Source organism: Pleurodeles waltl, chromosome 10, assembly GCF_031143425.1.
Source record: "Pleurodeles waltl isolate 20211129_DDA chromosome 10, aPleWal1.hap1.20221129, whole genome shotgun sequence".
In the NCBI taxonomy this organism is placed as follows: domain Eukaryota; kingdom Metazoa; phylum Chordata; class Amphibia; order Caudata; family Salamandridae; genus Pleurodeles; species Pleurodeles waltl.
The window spans coordinates 917,537,314-917,556,811 of record NC_090449.1 but is presented as its reverse complement, the minus strand read 5'-3'; the positions used below and the strand labels follow the sequence as shown (position 1 = coordinate 917,556,811).

The 19,498-nt window shown below is 42.8% G+C and overlaps 1 protein-coding gene across 1 annotated transcript in view; it reads left to right on the top strand.

The window, feature by feature from the left end:
• LOC138262462 (ATP-dependent translocase ABCB1-like) overlaps positions 1 to 19,498 on the top strand; it is a 571,226-nt gene that overhangs the window by 122,930 nt on the left and 428,798 nt on the right. Inside the window, exons 5-6 of the mRNA XM_069212358.1 lie at positions 1,980 to 2,104; positions 19,225 to 19,402. Coding sequence (XP_069068459.1) covers positions 1,980 to 2,104; positions 19,225 to 19,402 — 303 coding nt within the window. The remainder of the gene's footprint in view (positions 1 to 1,979; positions 2,105 to 19,224; positions 19,403 to 19,498) is intronic.

The window sequence follows — 19,498 nt, the reverse complement described above, 5'->3', positions numbered from 1 at the left end:
ACGTCTAGGGCAGAGTGACAGCTGCACGTTTTGCATACTTCCCAGACAGCCACAACATGGGAGGGGATGGATGTGACATGAGAAGCATCTGCATCCATTTGCATACTGATACTCCTCCTGGGCTGGGAGAGAGGGAGGAAGGCCACGCTTACATTTGTATAGGTTGTATCCCTGCCTCACACAATGGGCTGATTTACCCTCTACTGATGTCTGGAGCCATGGCAGAACTGAAACGGGGTGTGCTACACTTGAAAGGGTTCCTTTGACGTCAACCCTTGAGTAAAGACATTTTGGAGTATAAGTCCAGAGGCTCTGATCTCATGATTTTTAGACCACTTTTGGAACTGAACTTCTGTCAGAAGGCATGCTGCACTGCACAAAGGACTCATCAAGACTGCTCTTTTGCTGTTGCCCTGCTCCTGCTACGATTGAGTGGCCTAAAGGACTCACTGGAGTGATTTTCTGTTTGTTGCCCTGCTGCCAGCTGCTCCTTGACCCTGTCCCACTAAGGCACTTGGGTGCTGCCAGGATTGAACCATTGGCTTTGTTGTGCTGACCTGGGGCCTGCTAAGTCACAAGAAGGACTGCCACATTCCTAAGAAGACCGTGATGTGCTGGCCTGCCTGCATCCTGTTCTGTGCCCACAGTGCTCTCCAGGGACTATGGACATGTCCTTCCCTATTCTTGTGGAGGCTTTAGAAGACATCAGAGGACCCATGAGCCCCCTCTAGCACCTCCCCCTCTAGCGTGTGTTGAGCGCTCTTCATAATTATTTAAGTTACCTGGGTGAAATTGAAGTTGCTGTGCCCACAGCGGGTTCTGCGATTGGGCTGATCCCTAAATCCAGCACCCATGGTGAGGAGAAGTGTCCTATGGACTACAGGGCAGATCACTTTGGGTTCTGCTAGCACTGCCTCTCCAGGGAGCGGGAAGTCAGTGCTGTGGTAGGCATTGGTCACCTGAGGATGAGTGCCAACCTTGGAGGACAATGACCACTCATTGCCCAGCAGTCCCGTCCCCTTGGTCTGCCACTGGCGCCCTGCAGCCTGTCTCCCCTGCACACAGCTCACCCGGGACAGAGACAGGCTGCCCAAGAGTTTGCCCCTCAACCACTACCTCTTTGGCGATTTTCCATGCAGGGGCTCAAGTAGGGTCTCCCTGCAATACTTTGGTGGGAGTGTGCCCCCCCTCTCCTTACTTCAGGGAGGGCACGAGAGCATTACTTGCTGCAGTTTCGGGGACTCACCGGAGTGACCCCTCCTCCAAGAACAACATGGAACTGTTGCTGGACACAGCCTTCTAGTTGGAATACTAAAGTCCTGTATACATTCTGAAAGGCATGCAGGTGTTGCTGGGCCCTATGGCTACCTGCTAGGAACTCCTACTATATCTTCTTCTATCCGGCATTACTGTACTGTGTCTACTAGGGAGAGAAGGTGTCTCTGGTTGAGAAGGTGTCTCTACTTTTAGCATTTGTGGGAAAGTACTACATTTTAGGGTGTAACTAGGAGTGTATCCCTGTGGGCCCATGATCTTATAGTAAAGTTTGTTAATTCACATATGTTACAGTTATGAATTGTATGCTTTGTATGCTTTCCCATTAAAGAAAAAATGGGAACTACACTTAGCTTCTTTATCAGCCAATGCCTCAAGCGATTTTTCCAACCAGTTTTACAGTCCAAAATAATCTACTCGGATTCTTCGACATCTAGAAAAAATTCAGGTGTGGAAAAACCTAACATGTAATAGTTAGGCGTAACAACATTGAGGCATAAAGAAATTAGTTCATTTTGTTAAACCTGACTCATAATAGCGGCCTTGGTGTAGTAATTTGGGATGTTCCTAAAATGACATAGGGTAAGGGTGGCACAGGGGATACTAAACTGAGTGTTGTTTAATATGCTTACTTGCAATACTTCCAATCAAACATATAGTAGAAACAATATTAAATCTAGTTTCACTTTTTGATTCCCTGACAGCTCCTAGGATCACTGGCAGCCAAGGAAATGTCCGCATATGCAAAGGCAGGGGCAATAGCCGAAGAAATTCTGTCTGCAATAAGGACAGTTGTTGCCTTTAACGGTCAGAAGAAAGCAGTGGCAAGGTAATGTGCAATTATCTCGTAATAAGAGGATGTGTGACATTTTGAAATGTGCTTATATTTATCCATATCTGTAGCTTAAGGCACAAATTTAAATAATTTGAGGCGATTGCAGTTGGTTTTAAATGATGTAAACATAATTGTTGGATCAAATATGGATAAGCATGCATATAAATAAGAATAACGTCAACACAGAGTCGTTTATAACACACTGTGTATAATAGCAAGTCAAATGTAAAACGCAGCTTACTGTGTATATATAATCAACACAATAAACAATAGCAATTGGCAGGATTTAAAACCGCTTTATCATAATTAAAAAATTAGAGTGCCAAAATGGGCTAAAGATCTAAAGCGCAAGATGAATGATTACAAATGTATCATCATATTCCTGGATGAAATGAACACAGGTGCTTGATACCTGGCACACATGACATTTGGAAGCTGGAAATAGGAAGATTTAAAAACGTAAACCTAGAGATTTGTATTCTTATTGTCTTGAGTTGAGGCAATATTAGGAAGGAGAAAGATAAAATAAACGCACGTTTCTCTCTAAAAATCTCCCTTCCAAAATAGTGTGTGCTGGCATGTATGACCCTGGTCAGAGATAGCGAAATCTAGAGCCGCGCCTTTAGTATAGAACATCACCCACAAACACAATCGATAAAATGAGTTAAGGAAAAGGTGTGAGAGATTTTCTCATCATGAGACCATACAGTGCCTATGTTTCATTATCATGTTCCAAATATTTAAAACAGAACCCTACGCACTCTCGAACAGGATTTCTAAGGGTCCTCAATTAGCGAACTGTACCTCCTGCCCAAATGGGTAGTAAATAATTCTCTTGGGCTTCATATATTTACATATAGTAAGGAATTAACCATATTTATACTTTTTTAGCGCCGCATTTGCGCCGCTTTTTGACGCAAAAACGGCGCAAACTAACAAAATACAATTGGATTTTGTAAATTTGCGCCGCTTTTGCGTTAGAAAGCAGCGCAAATAAATGCAGCGCTAAAAAAGTATAAATATGGGCCTAAATCTGCCCATCCCTAGTTGGGTGGCAAAAGGAGTAGCCAAAGTTGTAGATGCTTACCAGGCTATTTCCTCCAGCAGCCGACAGAATCACCGACTGGAAATGCCTCTGCTAATGTGATGGTGCTCTGCATTTTTCGGGGAAAGCAGAATCCACGTGGATTTTTTCACACATTTCGGGAATCTCCATGAGATTCCCCAATCAACAATACTCAGAAAAGGATCACATAAATCAGCTCTCATTCTCTCATTTCCCATCCCACTATTCGTGTTTAAATATCAAAAGGAAGTTAGGAGTGGCAAGTGGTGAATATTTTTTGCCCTTGAACTTTCTCCAATTCATTTGAAATTGACAGTGACGGACTGGTGTCTGCCATAGAGCGCCAGAGTGCAGTTTGACCTTCTACGGAGTATCCCACCAGATACTTTTTGGTAATATGTGGCACATGGAATCGGGTGGTCTTTGGGATTACCACCCTGGAGTAAGCTACTGGCCAATGAATCAATATGAAAGAGAATAACCAAAATAAAGATTTAAAAAGGGATTTAAGCTTCAGCATCTATCAAAGGAATGCTGTTAAATGTAGACTTGTGCCGAATCTGCGCCATGTCCCCTTCCACCAAAATATAGAATACATTTTGAGATAATAATCCAAAATGACAAATAATGTGAGTAAACGTTTTGGTCCAGTATCTCGCATGAAATTTTAGTTGTCATGCATCGCATAGAAAAGATACTTGAGGTACCACTAGTTCAAGCAGAAAATGTCTCCCAGCAAAATATTTTCGGCTGCAACGAGTTTCACCTAAGCAAAAAAACATACCAAATTTTTCGTTTAGAAAAGTAGTGTTGTATCTACTTAGAAGGGGGCATGGCATGCAGGTGAGTTGTCAGTGGGTTATTTTATCTGGGAGACGTCCACATTGGGAAGAGCAAAGAGCAGATGTATCACAAGCTGTCACAGCATGCAATTAAATCATTTTCACTGAGGTGGACAATTCTGAAGCTCACCATACATGTCGCATTTTAAAGGGATGTTGGAGAGAAAAACTACTACACGTTTCAGACTCACTGAGTCCTGCTCAGTCCACAATAAGATGTATTTGCGCGTATTTTAGCACATGTGCACAAACGTTCATCGAATACACTGGGTCCTGGCCAAGTTCTTGGCAAGGCTGAATAGTAAGAATGCATTTGCAACTTTTTGTGCTGCAATGACGCATTACCAAATGAAGACATGTGACATAAGGAAAAGAGGTGACTGATTTTTAAAAGACTGTTGCGCTACCAATACTGAAAAAGGCGCACAATAGGAACTGCAGACGTCACATTTGCCACACCTAAATTGGTCCCAAAATCTGCAGGAGATCGTCGGTTACTGATGAGTACTGCAGCACTTACTGGCCTGCAGTTAATGAGATCAAAATGTATCAGGACGCAGGAACTACAGGAACAATGTTCGGCATCAGTTAACACTGGGGTATGGCGATTTTGAGCACAAAGTCACTAAATGACTTATGAATCACTTCAATGTCAAACACATTACAAGATGCAGTTTTTGAAATGGTACCCACAGGAGCATGGAAAACACTGGATTTTGAGCTGCAAATTTCGCTGCATAAGCAAGCCTGATCCTGTGCAGGAGGGTATGGAGGTTGGTGCTTCCTCCTTAAGATATAAATAGTGAATTAAACTGCACACTTTTTCAAATAGAATAACTGGAAGACAATAGGTTTCGCCGTCAGTTTTGAAAGGGGAATTGGTGAAATATTCGAGGAAAATATTTCAGTTTTGCAATAAAACATGCTCATTTTATACAATGTGTCCAAAGCAAAACTGGATGCAAATCAAACAGATATGTGTGATGCAAATGAAGTAGTTCCTCTCTTATGTGGTGTTACGTACTGGAAACTGCCCATCGAAAACATCAGGTACAACATCACGAGTTTAAAGTTCTGTGCATGGAAATAATCTCGCTCTCTGTACCCCACAGTGAAGCTGGTTTTCACAGTGCTCCACAGCGAGCCAGTTCTCGGTGATCAAGTGCGTAAACCCTGAAGGTCTCGTTGTAACTAGTATCATTTCAAAAGGTAGTTCCAGGTTCCGACACATCGGATAATTTACCAGGATGCAGTAGCCGCAAGCAGCAGCACATCCCCCGATCCATTCATTCCTGTAGCAGGACAGGAGAGTAGACAATGCTTTCGATGAACAGACTGTGAACCCTGCCCTGATTTGACCCAACAACAATTCCCCCCGGACCCGTATTGACCATTCCGCTGACACTTTCCACCTGTTCTGAGTAGGAGAAAAACGATAGTGGTTTTCTCTCTGGAATCAGGGAAAACGGCACAGAAAGGGACCCAGTATTACTATGTAGCTAGTCACAGTTCCAGGGAGAAAAGTTCTGATTACTGGTATCTGGTGCAGGAATTCCCTTCGGAATTGAAGATTCTGGCCCTCCAGTATCCCAGCACCAAAAACTACCATACTTCTAAGGACGGCATGTAATCTAGCTGATTTTATACAATTGTACAGCATGAAAAACACAAACCCTATCCTAATGCCCAGTAGCTAAAATATACTGATGAATATTTTCGCAATGTTTCAATGCGGAAACCATCACAGCCTTGCCGGTTTCCAGAATTCGTCAGCATTCAAACACCATTTACAGGCTGTTTTATACCGGGAAACGTTACAAAACGTGCTATTTCCAGGCCATCTATCATAAATTGCCAATCCGAAAAATACTGTAGCCGGGAGAAATTACAGAATGCCTTAACATATAAAGCTCCACTGATAGCCTTTAACAGTGCCCTAGTATTTAATTTATCATTGGCAGTTTTTACAATGTCCCAGAATATAATGCAAGGTTTAGGCCAGTTATTACCAAGGGCGAATGTGTCTAAATACTGTTGCCAGGCTGTTTTTCACCAATATGTACAATACCATAACCACCCCTCGTTTAATAGTGCACTAGCCTATCAAAATAGTTGATGATCGAGGTACACTGCTCATTGAGATATGACTACATTAAGTACACATCTCTGAACTTCCTATCTTCCAAATATCTCTTGCAGAAGCTATCAATACACAGAGGCTGTAACTCTACACTGCAAAGGGACAATATCTCTCTCCACTCCACTTTTTCAAGAATTCATCTCTAGCAATGCTTCCAAAATATAAAATGCTCTCCATCTCCATAATAGGAGTGTTCAATCCTTTCACAGTTTTAAATTCCTTCCTAAGAACGTGCTCATTTTGAAATATGTACATATGTCTGATAAACCTCTTGGCCCATGCTCACCATCTCAATGATGCCCACTGATCTTTGTTCTAACACATGGCTGGGCCTAAACTACTGAGCCTCTACTCTCACACTTTTTAGGATGTGAGGGACAGTTTCCCTAGTGTTGCTTGGAAGTGATTTGAAGATCTTCCTCAGCATCTTCAAGGATAGAATCAAGATGCAGTGACAGGGATGACTTGTGAGGTCCTTTCCAGTTTGCTGTTTTTTGGACTTGGCCCTTTCAGCAGAGTCATCCCAGACCTTATTGCCTCCCTCCTCCTATTTTTGCTGAATTATTTTTTGTTGGCCTTAGGACTCTGTGCATTTTTGCCACTGCTAACCAGTGCCAAAGTGCTTGCGCACTCTACCTAAAACATGTTAGATTGGCTTATTCCCAATCTGCATATTTAACTTACTTTGGCATTAGGACTTTGTGCACTTTATTGCTAGCCAGTGCTTGTATGTGTGTGCTCTCTCTTTTAAACATGGTGAAAGTGTCATACACCCAAGTTGGCATATTTAATTTACTTATAAGGCCCAGGTAAAGTGGCTCTACCTGTGACCAGGGACTGTAAATACAGTATAATGCTACTAGTGACCCTGCAGTACTGGTTGTGCCACCTACTTAGGTAGCACCTTTAAAATGTCTCAGGCCTGCAATTGCAGCTTGTGTGTGGGTTGTTTTGAATTGCCATTTTGTCCAGGCAAAATAAACCTTTTGCCAGTACTAAACCTTCCTTTTTAACACATATAGCACCTCTAGGGTAGACCGTGGACAGCCCAGAACATAGAGTGCAGTGTATTTAAAAAGTAGACCATGTACTTTTATGCTTACATGTCCTAAAGTCGATTTTCACTACTGCAAGGCCTACCTCCCCCATAGCATAACATCGGAGTTAACTTATTACAATTTATAAGTGCAATTTGCAAATGGTAAGAGGTAACCAGTCCATGTTCGGTGTCTCTGGATTTGTATAGAAAAATCCTAACTGCTGGTAAAGTTAGATTGCAAGTTACAATTTTGAAAATGTCACACTTAGGAATTTAACATTTTCTAGTCTTTGTGATTTGGTGTCTGCTGCCTGTCTTTGGGTCAAATGCCTGTGTGTAGTAGGCTGTTGGGCTTTGTGTATATCTCTTAGACAGCCACACACAATGGGGAGCTCAGGTGTTACTGTATGGGCTATCAGTGGCAGGATGGGAGGGAGGAGCTGAGTCCAATCTCACTTACATTTGAATAGCCTGTGTCCTCTCTCCACACAAAGGGCAACCAACCCCCTGTAATTTGTCTGGAGCCAGGGCCAGGAATGCAGGGCATCTGTGCACTTCAAAGGCATGCCTCTAGAAGCTTCTCCCCACTTCAAAGGCACAACTATGTATAAATACTGGACCTCAGACACCAACTCTTCAGTACACTTCTGGCCCTGTGAATAATACTGCCAATAAATACGACTGTTGTGCTTCCTAAAGCACTGGCCCTCTGTTGGACTGCTGCTCTGAAGGAACTGCTGTGCTGCTGTGCTGACCTGCATTCCTGCTTCCCTCTTGCCTGGGGAGGAAGAAATGAACCTGCAGCCTCATCTTGAAGTTAGGACACTAGAGTGACTCCAAGGCTAGTCTGCTGGCCTCCTGATCTGAGCCCCAGGGACAGAGAAGCCTCCCCAACATCCTGCACCAACCCCTGGACCCAGCTTATTAGACCTGGCATCCTTGAAATGGTCTTCCATAACTTTTTGCTTCTGCTTCCCAGGTTGTTATGTGCTGGACTCTGTTTTTGCTGTTTTTGTTACTCTGGGCACTTTACCAGTGCTGACCAGTGCTAAAGTGCGAGTGCTCCCTTTGTGAAATTATATGCGTAATTGGCCTTTCACTAATTGGCATTTGATTTACTAGTAAGTCCCTTCCCTAGTAAAGTGCACCAGAGGTGCTTAGGGCCTGTAAATCAAATGCTTCTAGTGCGCCTGCAGCACAGAATGTGCCCCCCACATGAGTAGCCCTGTAAACATGGCTTGGACGTGCCACAGCAGTGTCTGAGAGTGCAGTTTTAAACTGCCAATTCGACTTGGCAAGTGTACGCACTTGCCAGGCCTAAACCTTCCCATTTTATACATGTAAGGAACCCCTAAGATAGGCCCTAGGTTGCCCCATGGGCAGGGTGCAGTGTATGTTAAAGGTGGGACACGTATGGATGTGTTTTACATGTCCTAACAGTGAAATACTGCCAAATTTGGTTTTTACTGGTGCAGGCTGGTTTCTCTGGTAGGTTATCATGGGAGCTGCCTTTAAATATTCTTAAAGTGCAGTTTCCCTTTGAGAGCAGATGGAGATGGGTAGTTTGGGGTCTCTGAACTCACAAATAAAAAATAAATCTTTTAGTGAAGGTGGTTTTTAGATTGTTAGTTTGAAAATTCCACTTTTAGAAAGTAGGCTTTTTCTTGCTTTAACCATTCTGTGACTCTGCCTGTTTGTGGATTCCCTGTCTGGGTCAGACTGACAGTTGGGCTGTTTGTGAATCTCCTCTATACAGTGACATAAAAGGAGCTGGGGTGTAGCCTGCATATCCCGATGAGCCATCTCGGCTAGAGTTGAGGGAGGAGCGGTCACTTGCACCTGAATAGGCTGTGCCTGCCCTCACACAATGTAGTCTCCAACCCCCTGGTGGGTGTCTGGGGCCTGGTCTGGGCTAGGTAGGGTACTGTAAACAACAGATACTTTCCCTTGATGTTTGGCAACTTCAAAGGCAGAAAGGGGTATACCTGTTGGACCCAAAACCCCACACTTTAGATTTCTTCAAGATTTGCTTCTGGAAACAAGAGGAACCTTTACCAAGGAGAAGAGCTGAAGAGCTGAGGAGAAGTGCTGCCCTTACCTGTGACTGTGCTTTGTTGGGCTATCCTGCAGTTGCTACTTCTGCCTGTGAAAGGGGACAAAGACTGGACTTTTTGGTAAATTCCTGCTTTAGAAGAATCTCCGAGGGTTTGGACTGAGCTTGTCTCCTGTTCTTGAAGCCTCAGGGCCAGCAAAGGCTTCACCAACCAGTCTCTATGTCTGCATGCTGTGGATTCTAGCTTGTCAGAGGGTGCCGTTCCATTTCCTGGGCCCCTGAGAGTGAATTTCTGGTAAAATCCTGTGAAACGACGCCGGATGACACCATGCGACTACACAGTGACGATGCTGCACAGAACTCGTGAATGCGCCTGCACCTGATGCCGAGGAGCTTGAAGAAGCACAACAATCCCACCGACATCGCTGGCCCTGCATCACCTATGCCGCTGATGTTCCAAGAACTCAAAAGATCAGAGTGACGTAGCACCGATGTTTGTGACACCGAACTCCATCACAGCGCCTGTGACCCTGTAACTTGACGAGAACTCCATGTGGTCGCCCCACAGCATGGTGACTTCACCAGACTTTGACTTTCCTGGAGGTGCCCAGGGATCGACTCCTCGCAACTGACGCCGCCTCACCTCCACCGGTCCCCAGCAAGGACCCAACACCTCTCCCTGACGCCTCTGCTCCTTCACCTCGCGGAACCGGAACTGATGCCTCCTCGGATCCAGTGACGCCACGCTCCCCAACTCCATGCACCAGCCTGTTTTCCACACTTTTACTAAGATACTGTACCTGGGGGGTCCCTGTGACTCCGTAAACGGCAGCAGGGGCATCCTATTGTGGGAAACGACTTTGTCACGATGCCGCTTAACATCAAATTGCAGCATTGGTGCTTCTAGGCATGATTCTTGTGTTTTTAATTGCTAAAGTCACATTTTTGATTGTGTATTGTGGGCTTTTATTGTATTTGGTCTTGTTTACTTAGAAAAATATTTACTATTTTTCTAAACCTCTGTGGCGTTGATTTTGTAGAGTTTCACTGTATTACTGTGTGAGTTGGTACAATTACTTTAGACATTGTTTCTGTGTTAAGCCTCTCAGCTTGTGTCAAGCTACCAAGGTGGTGAGCGGGAGTTAACCAAGGATAGTTCTCCTTTGCCCTGACTAGAGTGAGGGTCCTTGCGCGGACAGGGGTAACCTGACTGCCAACCAAAGACCCACAGCTGAAGTGAGTATGAGACCCCCAGGTGGTGCCCCCCAGGTCTTGGACTCTTGTGCGACTCCATGAGCTGAAATCAAGCTTTTTGGCTCTTTGTCACTGGGAATGGGCCCCGTATGTCCCTAGACCTCATCGCTTACACCGCATTTCAGTGCCAAGCACCATCAGCCCAAATCTTCACACTATAGCATCAACCAACGCAGAGACTGCTAATGCGATGCTCCAGCAATGCTTGCTTGAGGCCTCTGGCCTGCATTATGCCCTATGCTGTCAGCCTCTTCTGACACTTTACCTGTTCCTCACAGCCCCCTTCAATGTGAACGGGACACCTTTCCTGAGGTTGACCAAAGAACACATACATTCCACACATATGAAATTGTGAACGTACCTCAGCGGTACAAACTTTGAGAAGATAAACGTTAGAAGGCCTAACCTGGTGACTATGGGCCTCCTTACAACCCTGGCGGCCAGCGGTAAGCTGGCGGTAACACCGCCAACAGGCTCGCAGTTTTCTGCCAGCTATTATGACAGTGGCGTAATAGCCACAGCCATACCGCCGGTCCCTCCACTATACCACCAGGCTTCCGCCTGGCAGTCATAATCCACAGGGCAGAGGTGCAAGCACCGCTGCCCTGGTGATTATGAGTCCTTGACCGCCAGCCTGGCCAAGGCAGTAAACACTGCCATGGAAAGGCTGGTGGTAAGGGGGACTTGGGATGCCCCTGGGGTCCCCTGCACTGCCCATGCACTTGGCATAGGCAGTGCAGGGGCCCCCAGGCACAGCCCCATCACGCATTTCACTGCCCAGATTTCAGGCAGTGAAATGTGTGACTGCACCCGCTGCACATCAGCATTGCAGCTGGCTCTATTATGAGCCGGCAGCAATGTTGATGTGACGTTTCCGCTGGGCCAGTGGACGGTAACACTGTTACTGTCCGCTGGCCCAGCAGAAAAGTCCAAATAAGGAGCCAGAAATACCGCCAGCACTAGCAGTATACTGGCGGCCGCAGCTTCAGCGGTCTTCTGTGAAGACCACCGAAGTTGTAATGAGGGCCTATATCTGTGAAGGTTCAGAAATCACGAAAATCAACACCATTGTGTCAATAATAAACAGAAGTTTAATCTTAACAAACGCCTCAACCATCGGCTCTTTATCGGCCCTTCAACCGTGTCCACACCACGTGCCCCTTGAATCATGTTGCCATGGTAGATGATTCCATTCGCGAATGGAATCATCTACCGAGCACACCACACATCTCCTTTTGACATTTATCAAATGCAAATACAAATATTGAGTCCTCAATATAACAGTTACAATAGCACAATGTAAAAATAACAATTGCTCAAATTACATAAGAAATGCCTCAATGAGTTCTGCAAGAAATAGAAAACAGCATCTCCCACATTACCCCCAACAGAACTTTCATTTGATCACCATCAATTCAATATATAGGGGGTTATTACAACTTTGGAGGAGGTGTTAATCCGTCCCAAAAGTGGCGGTAAAGTGACGGATATACCACCAGCCATATTACGAGTCCATTAAATCCTATGGAACTCGTAATACGGCTGGTGGTATATCCGTCACTTTACCGTCACTTTTGGGACGGCTTAACACCTCCTCCAAAGTTATAATAAACCCCATAGTCTTTAAAATATCCCGGAGCAAATTTACTTCTATTACTTTTTCTTTCTTCAAACACCACATTCTTCATAGAACTGCCCTCAGATCGTACTGATTGTTCATCTTGTCCATTGTCCTTGTCTGCAGATTCGGACAGCTTTTCCTCTCTCAACACATTCAGAGGAACCACTCTGTTCAAATTCCATATTTTCCCATCAGATGTCTTTACTTCATTCCTGAAACATTTAAGTACCTTCAAAGGTCTAGTGTACTTTGACCAATTCGCACTACCAACCGGTGCTCTGATCTTCACAACATCACCCATTTCAACTTACACATCACAAACCTTCTTCCTCAAATCAAAATCATGTTTTCTTTTTATCATTGCATTTTCCTCTCTTGTCCTCCAGTTCTTATCATCCACGTTAAAACTATTCTTTACCCAATCCATCCAACCTGGAAACAACTTTGTATTGGGCACTCTTCTTCTGAATAGTTCAAACAGTGATTTCCCAGTTCACATGTGTGGAGAAAAATGCTAAGCTGTAATTCTTCTTGAAAGCTCTTTTTTCCAATCCATGTAATTCACCCTCGACAACTGTATGCTTTCCTTTATATATCTGTTGAACCTCTCCACAGCACCATTTGTTTCTAGATGATAAATGGCAGATTTTTTTGTGTATTATACCACAACTTTTCAAATACTTCGAAATTCTTTAGAACAAACCTGAGGGCCGTTATCAGATAAGATGGATTTTGGAAAACCCTCTTTTCTATACACAACTTCTAAAAATGTTTTCATTATTGAAGACAAAATATCTCGTACATTGTTAACCTCAACCCATTTTGAATACAAATCCATCAACACAATCAGATACGGAGTAAACTGTTCACTTTGCAAAGGCCCCACAATCTCAATTGCCACTTCATCCCACGGTTTGCTAGGGAAATTTCTACAAACCATAGGTATATTACGAGCTTTCACAATGTTGTCACTGCACAAACATTCTACACGCTCCCAAACCACCAGTTCAATCACCAAATCCATTCCTGGCCACCAAAAACATGCTCTTTAATTTTCTTTTGTTTTTACTATACCCAGATGACCCTCATGAGTTTGATCCATTAACTTCTTCCTTAGAGTAATTGGTGGAATTAATCTTGTTCCCCTCAATAGAATTGACCCATCTAGTGCCAATTCTTTTTTTTTTATCAAATTCCAATTTTTACTTAACCCAGAAACATTCACATCTCTGATTGCTTCCATTACCTTGATCAATTCCTCATCATCCTCCAAAGCATCTTTCCATTCATGTTCCGTGATGGCCCCAAAAATAATTTAACTCGCATCTTCATAAATTTCACACACATCCTCTTCCACCATAGGCATTTCAACACTTCCTCTAGTCTTATTCACCTCAAACAATCTTGATAAACAATCTGCAATCACATTCATTGCACCAGGGACATGCACAACTCTGAAACTGAATTCTTGTAAACCAATAATCCACCTTCGAATTCTAGCAGAAATGCAATTCAAACCTTTGCTGTCACAAACCTCAACTAAAGGATTATGATGAGACAGAACCACAAAGTCTGTTCCCCAAATAAAATGTTTAAATTTTCTTAGCGCCCACAATATGGCAAAAGACTCTCTTTCAATGACAGAGCAATTTTTTTCAACCTCACACAATGATTTTGACGCACAGGCAATTAACACTTTCTTCCAATTGTCTTCTTGTAATAGTAAAGCTCCCAAACCTTTAGCACTGGCATCTGTGACCACAAACATCTGTCTACCAGGTTTAAATGCCTGTAAACATGGCACTTCTTCCAATTCTTCCTTTATTTCCAGAAATTCTTTCTCGCAAAGGACATCCCAGCTAAACTCTCTTCCTTTTTTAAGCAAACTTCTCATGTTCACTGACTTTTCCGCCAAATTCTTTATGTATCTTCCATAGTACTCCACCATCCCAAGAAAGGATCTCACCTCTTCCTTGGTCTAGGGAGATACCAAATTCTTAATAATGTTGACAAGTTCTGGTTTGGGTCTAACATCTTCGCCTGAAATCAAATGCCGCAAATACTCAACTTCAGTCACACCAAAATGACATTTCTTCCTCTTAAGTGTGAGATCAGCCTGACTTAAACATTCCAACACATTATTCACTCAATCCATATGTTCTTCTGCTGTGTCACCAAAAATCAATACATCATCCTGATATCATTTTACACCCTTCATTCCCTTCAACAGTTTGCTCATTATACGTTGAAAAACCGACGCAGCTGACACTAGTCCAAAAGGCATTCTTTTAAACTTAAACGCCCCAAATGGCGTTTTAAAGGCAGTAAGTTCTTCCGAACTTTCTTCCAATTCTACCTGATGGTAGGCAGAAGCTAAATCCAGTGTGGAGAAATATTTCGCTCCACCTATCACAGAGACTATCTCCTCTATGTTGGGGAGAGAAAACACTCTCAGATCCACACACAACCTGATGTCACTATCACCCTTCCTCGCAACTAAAATAGGAGCCAACCATTCTGTAGCCTCCACCTCCTCAATAAATCCTGACAATTCAAGTCTCTTCAGTTCCAACTCCACCTATTCCTGCAATGTCAAGGGAATCCTCCTCACTTTTGCCACCACCAGCAATGCATTTCTTTTTAGTCTCATCTAGTGTTTGTAACCTTTGAGACAACCCAAAACATCTGAAAATACTTCTGGAAATGTCTCTTCATGATCACACTCCCAAACTCCTACCTCTTGTACCTGTACTTGTGGCTGTGCATTTGGATTAAGTACCACCCTCAATAATTTCTGATATGTCCACCCCAACCAATCATCACCTTTACTTGAGGCATACATTTTCCCTACGATATGTCTTCCTTTCAACTCCAAATGTCCTTAAAAAAAACCTAACATCTTAATAGGTTGACCACCATTCCCACCTGGACAAACATCCATTTAAAAAAAAAATTCTCCTCACAGTACGAATAGCATCAAAACTGCATTTTGAAATAATTGTCAAATGTGAGCACCAATCAAAATGCATCAACAAATTGACCCATCCACCAGTACAATTTCACTGGGATGATCACTACTCTGATTGTGCACGTCTACCTGAAAAACAATTTCTTGTGACACTTCCTTCACCTCCTTTATCATATTACTAGGATTACTCTTTCTTGTGACAACACTTGTGAAAATGACCTTTCTTTCCACATCCATTGCAAAACGCACATAACGCTGGAAAAATGACTTGCATTCGCTTTATGTCCACTATTTCCACACCTAAAGCACCCCCCTTTGAATTTACTCTGCTCTTCTTTTTTCCTCCCACTCACTGCTTCCTTGGTTTTCACCTCACATAGTACCTCTCAATTCCGTGACACATTTCAACATATGTTAAAACCTTTTTGCAACCATAATAACTTCCTCCAAGGTGGCTCATCCTTCAACCAAAACTCTTCTGTAATCTTGTCACTACAACACTTCAACACAAACTGATCATGAATTCTATCATCTACGAAACTTGCACGAAAATGACAACTTCCTTAAACTTGTTATGTACTCCTCAACCGACTCATCCTTACCCTGCTCTCTTTTCCCACAATAATATCTTTCCATAATCATACTCTTGGCAGATAGTGTTTATCCAACTTCTAAATACATATTTCAAAGTCATTCAAATTCCTACTGTCCTCACTTCCCAACTCTGGTAAATTCTCCAACACCTCCTGTCCTTCCCCACCAAGACAATGCATTAATAAAGCATGCTTCCTCTCCACACTTAACGTAGGTCCACACACTCTTGCACAGTGCATAAACATTTTCTTCCATTTAGCCCAGTGAAACACTGGCTCTCCTGGACTACTCAGAAAAAATGGTGGGGGAGTTAAATTCTGCATTTTAACCAATATTACACTCCCCTATTGCATATGTTACAAATACTGTTTGTACCCACACACTTATGAAAAAAACCCTCAAAGAACCCAAGAATCGAAAATAGCATCCAAAAAGAATACACTTGTAACAAAATACAATGAAAAAAGAACCAACACAATGAAGTTGACCCTAACAGTCCACCAACAGATACTTATAGTTTCCAGTCTCTACACAACAACAGGCAAGGGTGTGCCTATCACTGTGTTCTTTAGTCTTAAAACGTCAAATTTTAACACAACAACAGGCAGTGGTGTGCCTATCACCGTGTTCTTCTGTAATCCTCATAAAAACTTAATGAAGAAAAAATATATATAACTCCTTTACTTCTGAGTGCTCCTCTCCTTTAAGAGCAAACCTTCTCCTCCATAAAGATCAGGAAAATCCACCCCTTTAAGGCTGGCTGCCCCTTTAAGGCTGCCTGTTCCTTTAATGCTGCCTGCCCCTTTAAGGCTGCCTGTTCCTTAAAGTTTTTCAATCGAAAGCAGAAATGCCAGGCGAACTTCTCAGCACCTTTAGAATATGGAAATGTACTCAGCCATCTTCAGTCACATATTTTTAATCATGCGCATCGTCATAAAAGACACTTCCCAAATCACTGCACGTCCGCTCCACTCTGCCGCTACAACGAAGATCACCCACTGAGACTGCACAAGCTCATGAACCTCAGACGAAGAACTTCTCTCATAAAAGCGGTAAGAGCTTCTCACCAGGGAGCCGTGCCATGTTGAAGCGCAATATATCTTCACACACCCTCGTTGCCAATGTGAAGGTTCAGAAATCACGAAAATTGACACCGTTGTGTCAATAATAAACATAGGTTTAATCTTAACAAACGCCTCAACCATCGGCTCTTTATCGACCCTTCAACCGTCTCCACACCACGCGCCCCACCCAAATCATGTTGCCATGGTAGATGATTCCATTCACAAATGGAATCATCTACCGAGCACACCACAATATCCAACCTACGCTCAATCGCATTCGTCCTCAAAGTGTGACTTTGACCCTGTCCAGTGCGACCAGATGGCTGTGGTTGGAGTGTTGTGCTTTTTGGTGCCATTTTACACAAAAATCTTTACAATTCATAACTCTGATTCTACCGATTTAGTTCTTGTCCTTTTGGCTTTGTTTAATTTTGAATTTGTCTCTTTTTTCTAATTATTTTTGTGTGATGTTTTTCCTTTATTAATGTATGATGGTTGCACAGATACTCTAAACATTGCCTCTAATTTAAGCTTGATTGCTCCATGCCAAACTACAGAGGTTTGAGCACAGGGTCATTTAGTGACTTTTTGTGGTTCACCCTGCAAGAGATTGTGGCTGTTGCTTCACCAGGGCCCTATACCTTACTTAACCAACAACCCAGTTTCTCACTCTGTCGATGATGATTTGTGTTGATGATTAGGTCCTGGTGAGGTGTTCTTGTTGAAAAACAGTACTGCTGTCCTGTCGCTGTTGCGCCTGAGACTGTTGGCTTCAATCAAATTAGTCAGTTCATGATGCAGGCAGTGAACTTGTTTCTTGTGTTCCTGTTGTATCCGTGAGTAGAGTATGAGTTTTGTGATTTCAGCATAGGAGAGGATGTTGATGTCATGTTAATAAATTACTTTCGTCAGAGGAAACATGTATGCATTGAAGAGGGGGGGGACTGCGGGATGAACCTTGATGCACTTCACAGATGACTTTGTCATCTTCCTAGGAGTAAGGGGTGAGACTGGCAGTTTGTGTTCTCTCTGTTAAGAAGAAGAATGTCCAGTGGGCAGCGGTCGTTGCATACCAGTCTAGTGCAGGTTTCTGATGAGAATGGGGTGAGAGACCAGCCCAAGTGCTGCAGAGAGCTCCAGTCGAATGAAGGTTGCCATGTTTCCGCTGTAAATGATCAAACAGATGTCAACAGTGGTGTTCATGTGTGCTGTTTCTGTGCTGTGCACAGAATCCGGACTGCTTGCATCAAGGAGCTGGTGGTTGCTGAGGTGATTAGTGAGCAACCAGCTGATTAGATTCTCTAAGACCTTTGCCATGTATGATAGGAGGGAGATGGATCTATAGTTGAAGAGGATGAATCAGTCAAAGAATCCTTTTTTGAGCAGGGGCATGATGGCAGAATGTTTTCAGGGGTCTAGAAATGTGGCTGAGTCGATTTTGGCATTAAATATAGCTGATAGTGCTTCACTGATCATTAGAAGCCCTTCAGAGAAGCATTGGTGGGGAAAAGGGCCATATGTGAACCTAAGTGGATGCTCTATATGAGAGCAGAGATTTTGACAGTGGTTATGGTGGGCCACAAGGTCAGGGTTTATTGTTCAGTTGTGATGGGTCGTTAATTTGCAATGGTGACGGGTCCATTTGAGAGTCAAAGATGCTGTATATGAAGGTGATTCAGTTAAGAAGAATTCATAGAGCTTGTTCCAAAAGTCTTTTGAAGGGGTGAGGTTGTTTAAGGCAGTGGATGGCATGGTGAAATATTTGATGATGGTGATGATTTCCTTGCTGTTGTTAATGTCAGTGTTGATGTGGCTTAAAAGCGATGTGCGTTTGGTGTTCCATATCTACTAGTGTTAGTGTTCAATAAAAATGTTGGGTCACTGAGCCTTTCTCATTTTAGGCCTTGAAACTATTTTTTTGCTGCAACAATATTGAATCCTTGTGTATTCCTGTCCTCAAGTTGTCTCTTCTTGATTTCATACTCCTTTGTAGATCCCTGGCGTAAAGTAGTTAAGTTTACATCTTGAAATATTGAACTGAAATGTCTGATCTATGTATATTTCATGAATATTTTTCTAAAATGTGAGCAAATTGTATAATCCTTTTGCCAATTAAATGTAAAAGAGTCTTGGTTGCTCAAGAGGTACCTATCAGCAATCCTGCCATTTTCTGTCTTGATGTCTTGAGGCTTTTGGTAGTCTCTTATTGTCACAGCTATACCACACTTTTTGTTGGTAATGGTGTAGATGCTGTAACCGTTTATTGATTTACTGATGGTGTATGTTGAAGTGACTTTTCTTATCAGCTGTATTTAAAAGAAAAATACAAAAAAAACTTCCTGAAATACTTTTTGGTTATTGAGATTAATTTGAGGAATTATCATAAATGCTGAAGCTTTAAAAGGCTAGTGAAGTGTTGTCTTAGATTTGATTACAGAAGTAGTAATTGTAATTGTTGTTTTCTGTTGCTTAGGTATGAGGTTAACCTACGGGAGGCAAGAAACGCTGGCATGAGGAAAGCCTTTACAACAAATCTATCTATGGGCATCTCTCAATTTCTTACATTTTCAACCTATGGACTTGGGCTTTGGTATGGAACAAAATTAACTGTGGATGAACCTGAGAACTATTCAATCGGTCATGTGATGATTGTAAGTACATACATCAGAACTGTCAGTTCTATATAAACAAAATGCAAAAAATATATAATGCAATTCATTGTACAGATACATAATATGATATCAGAG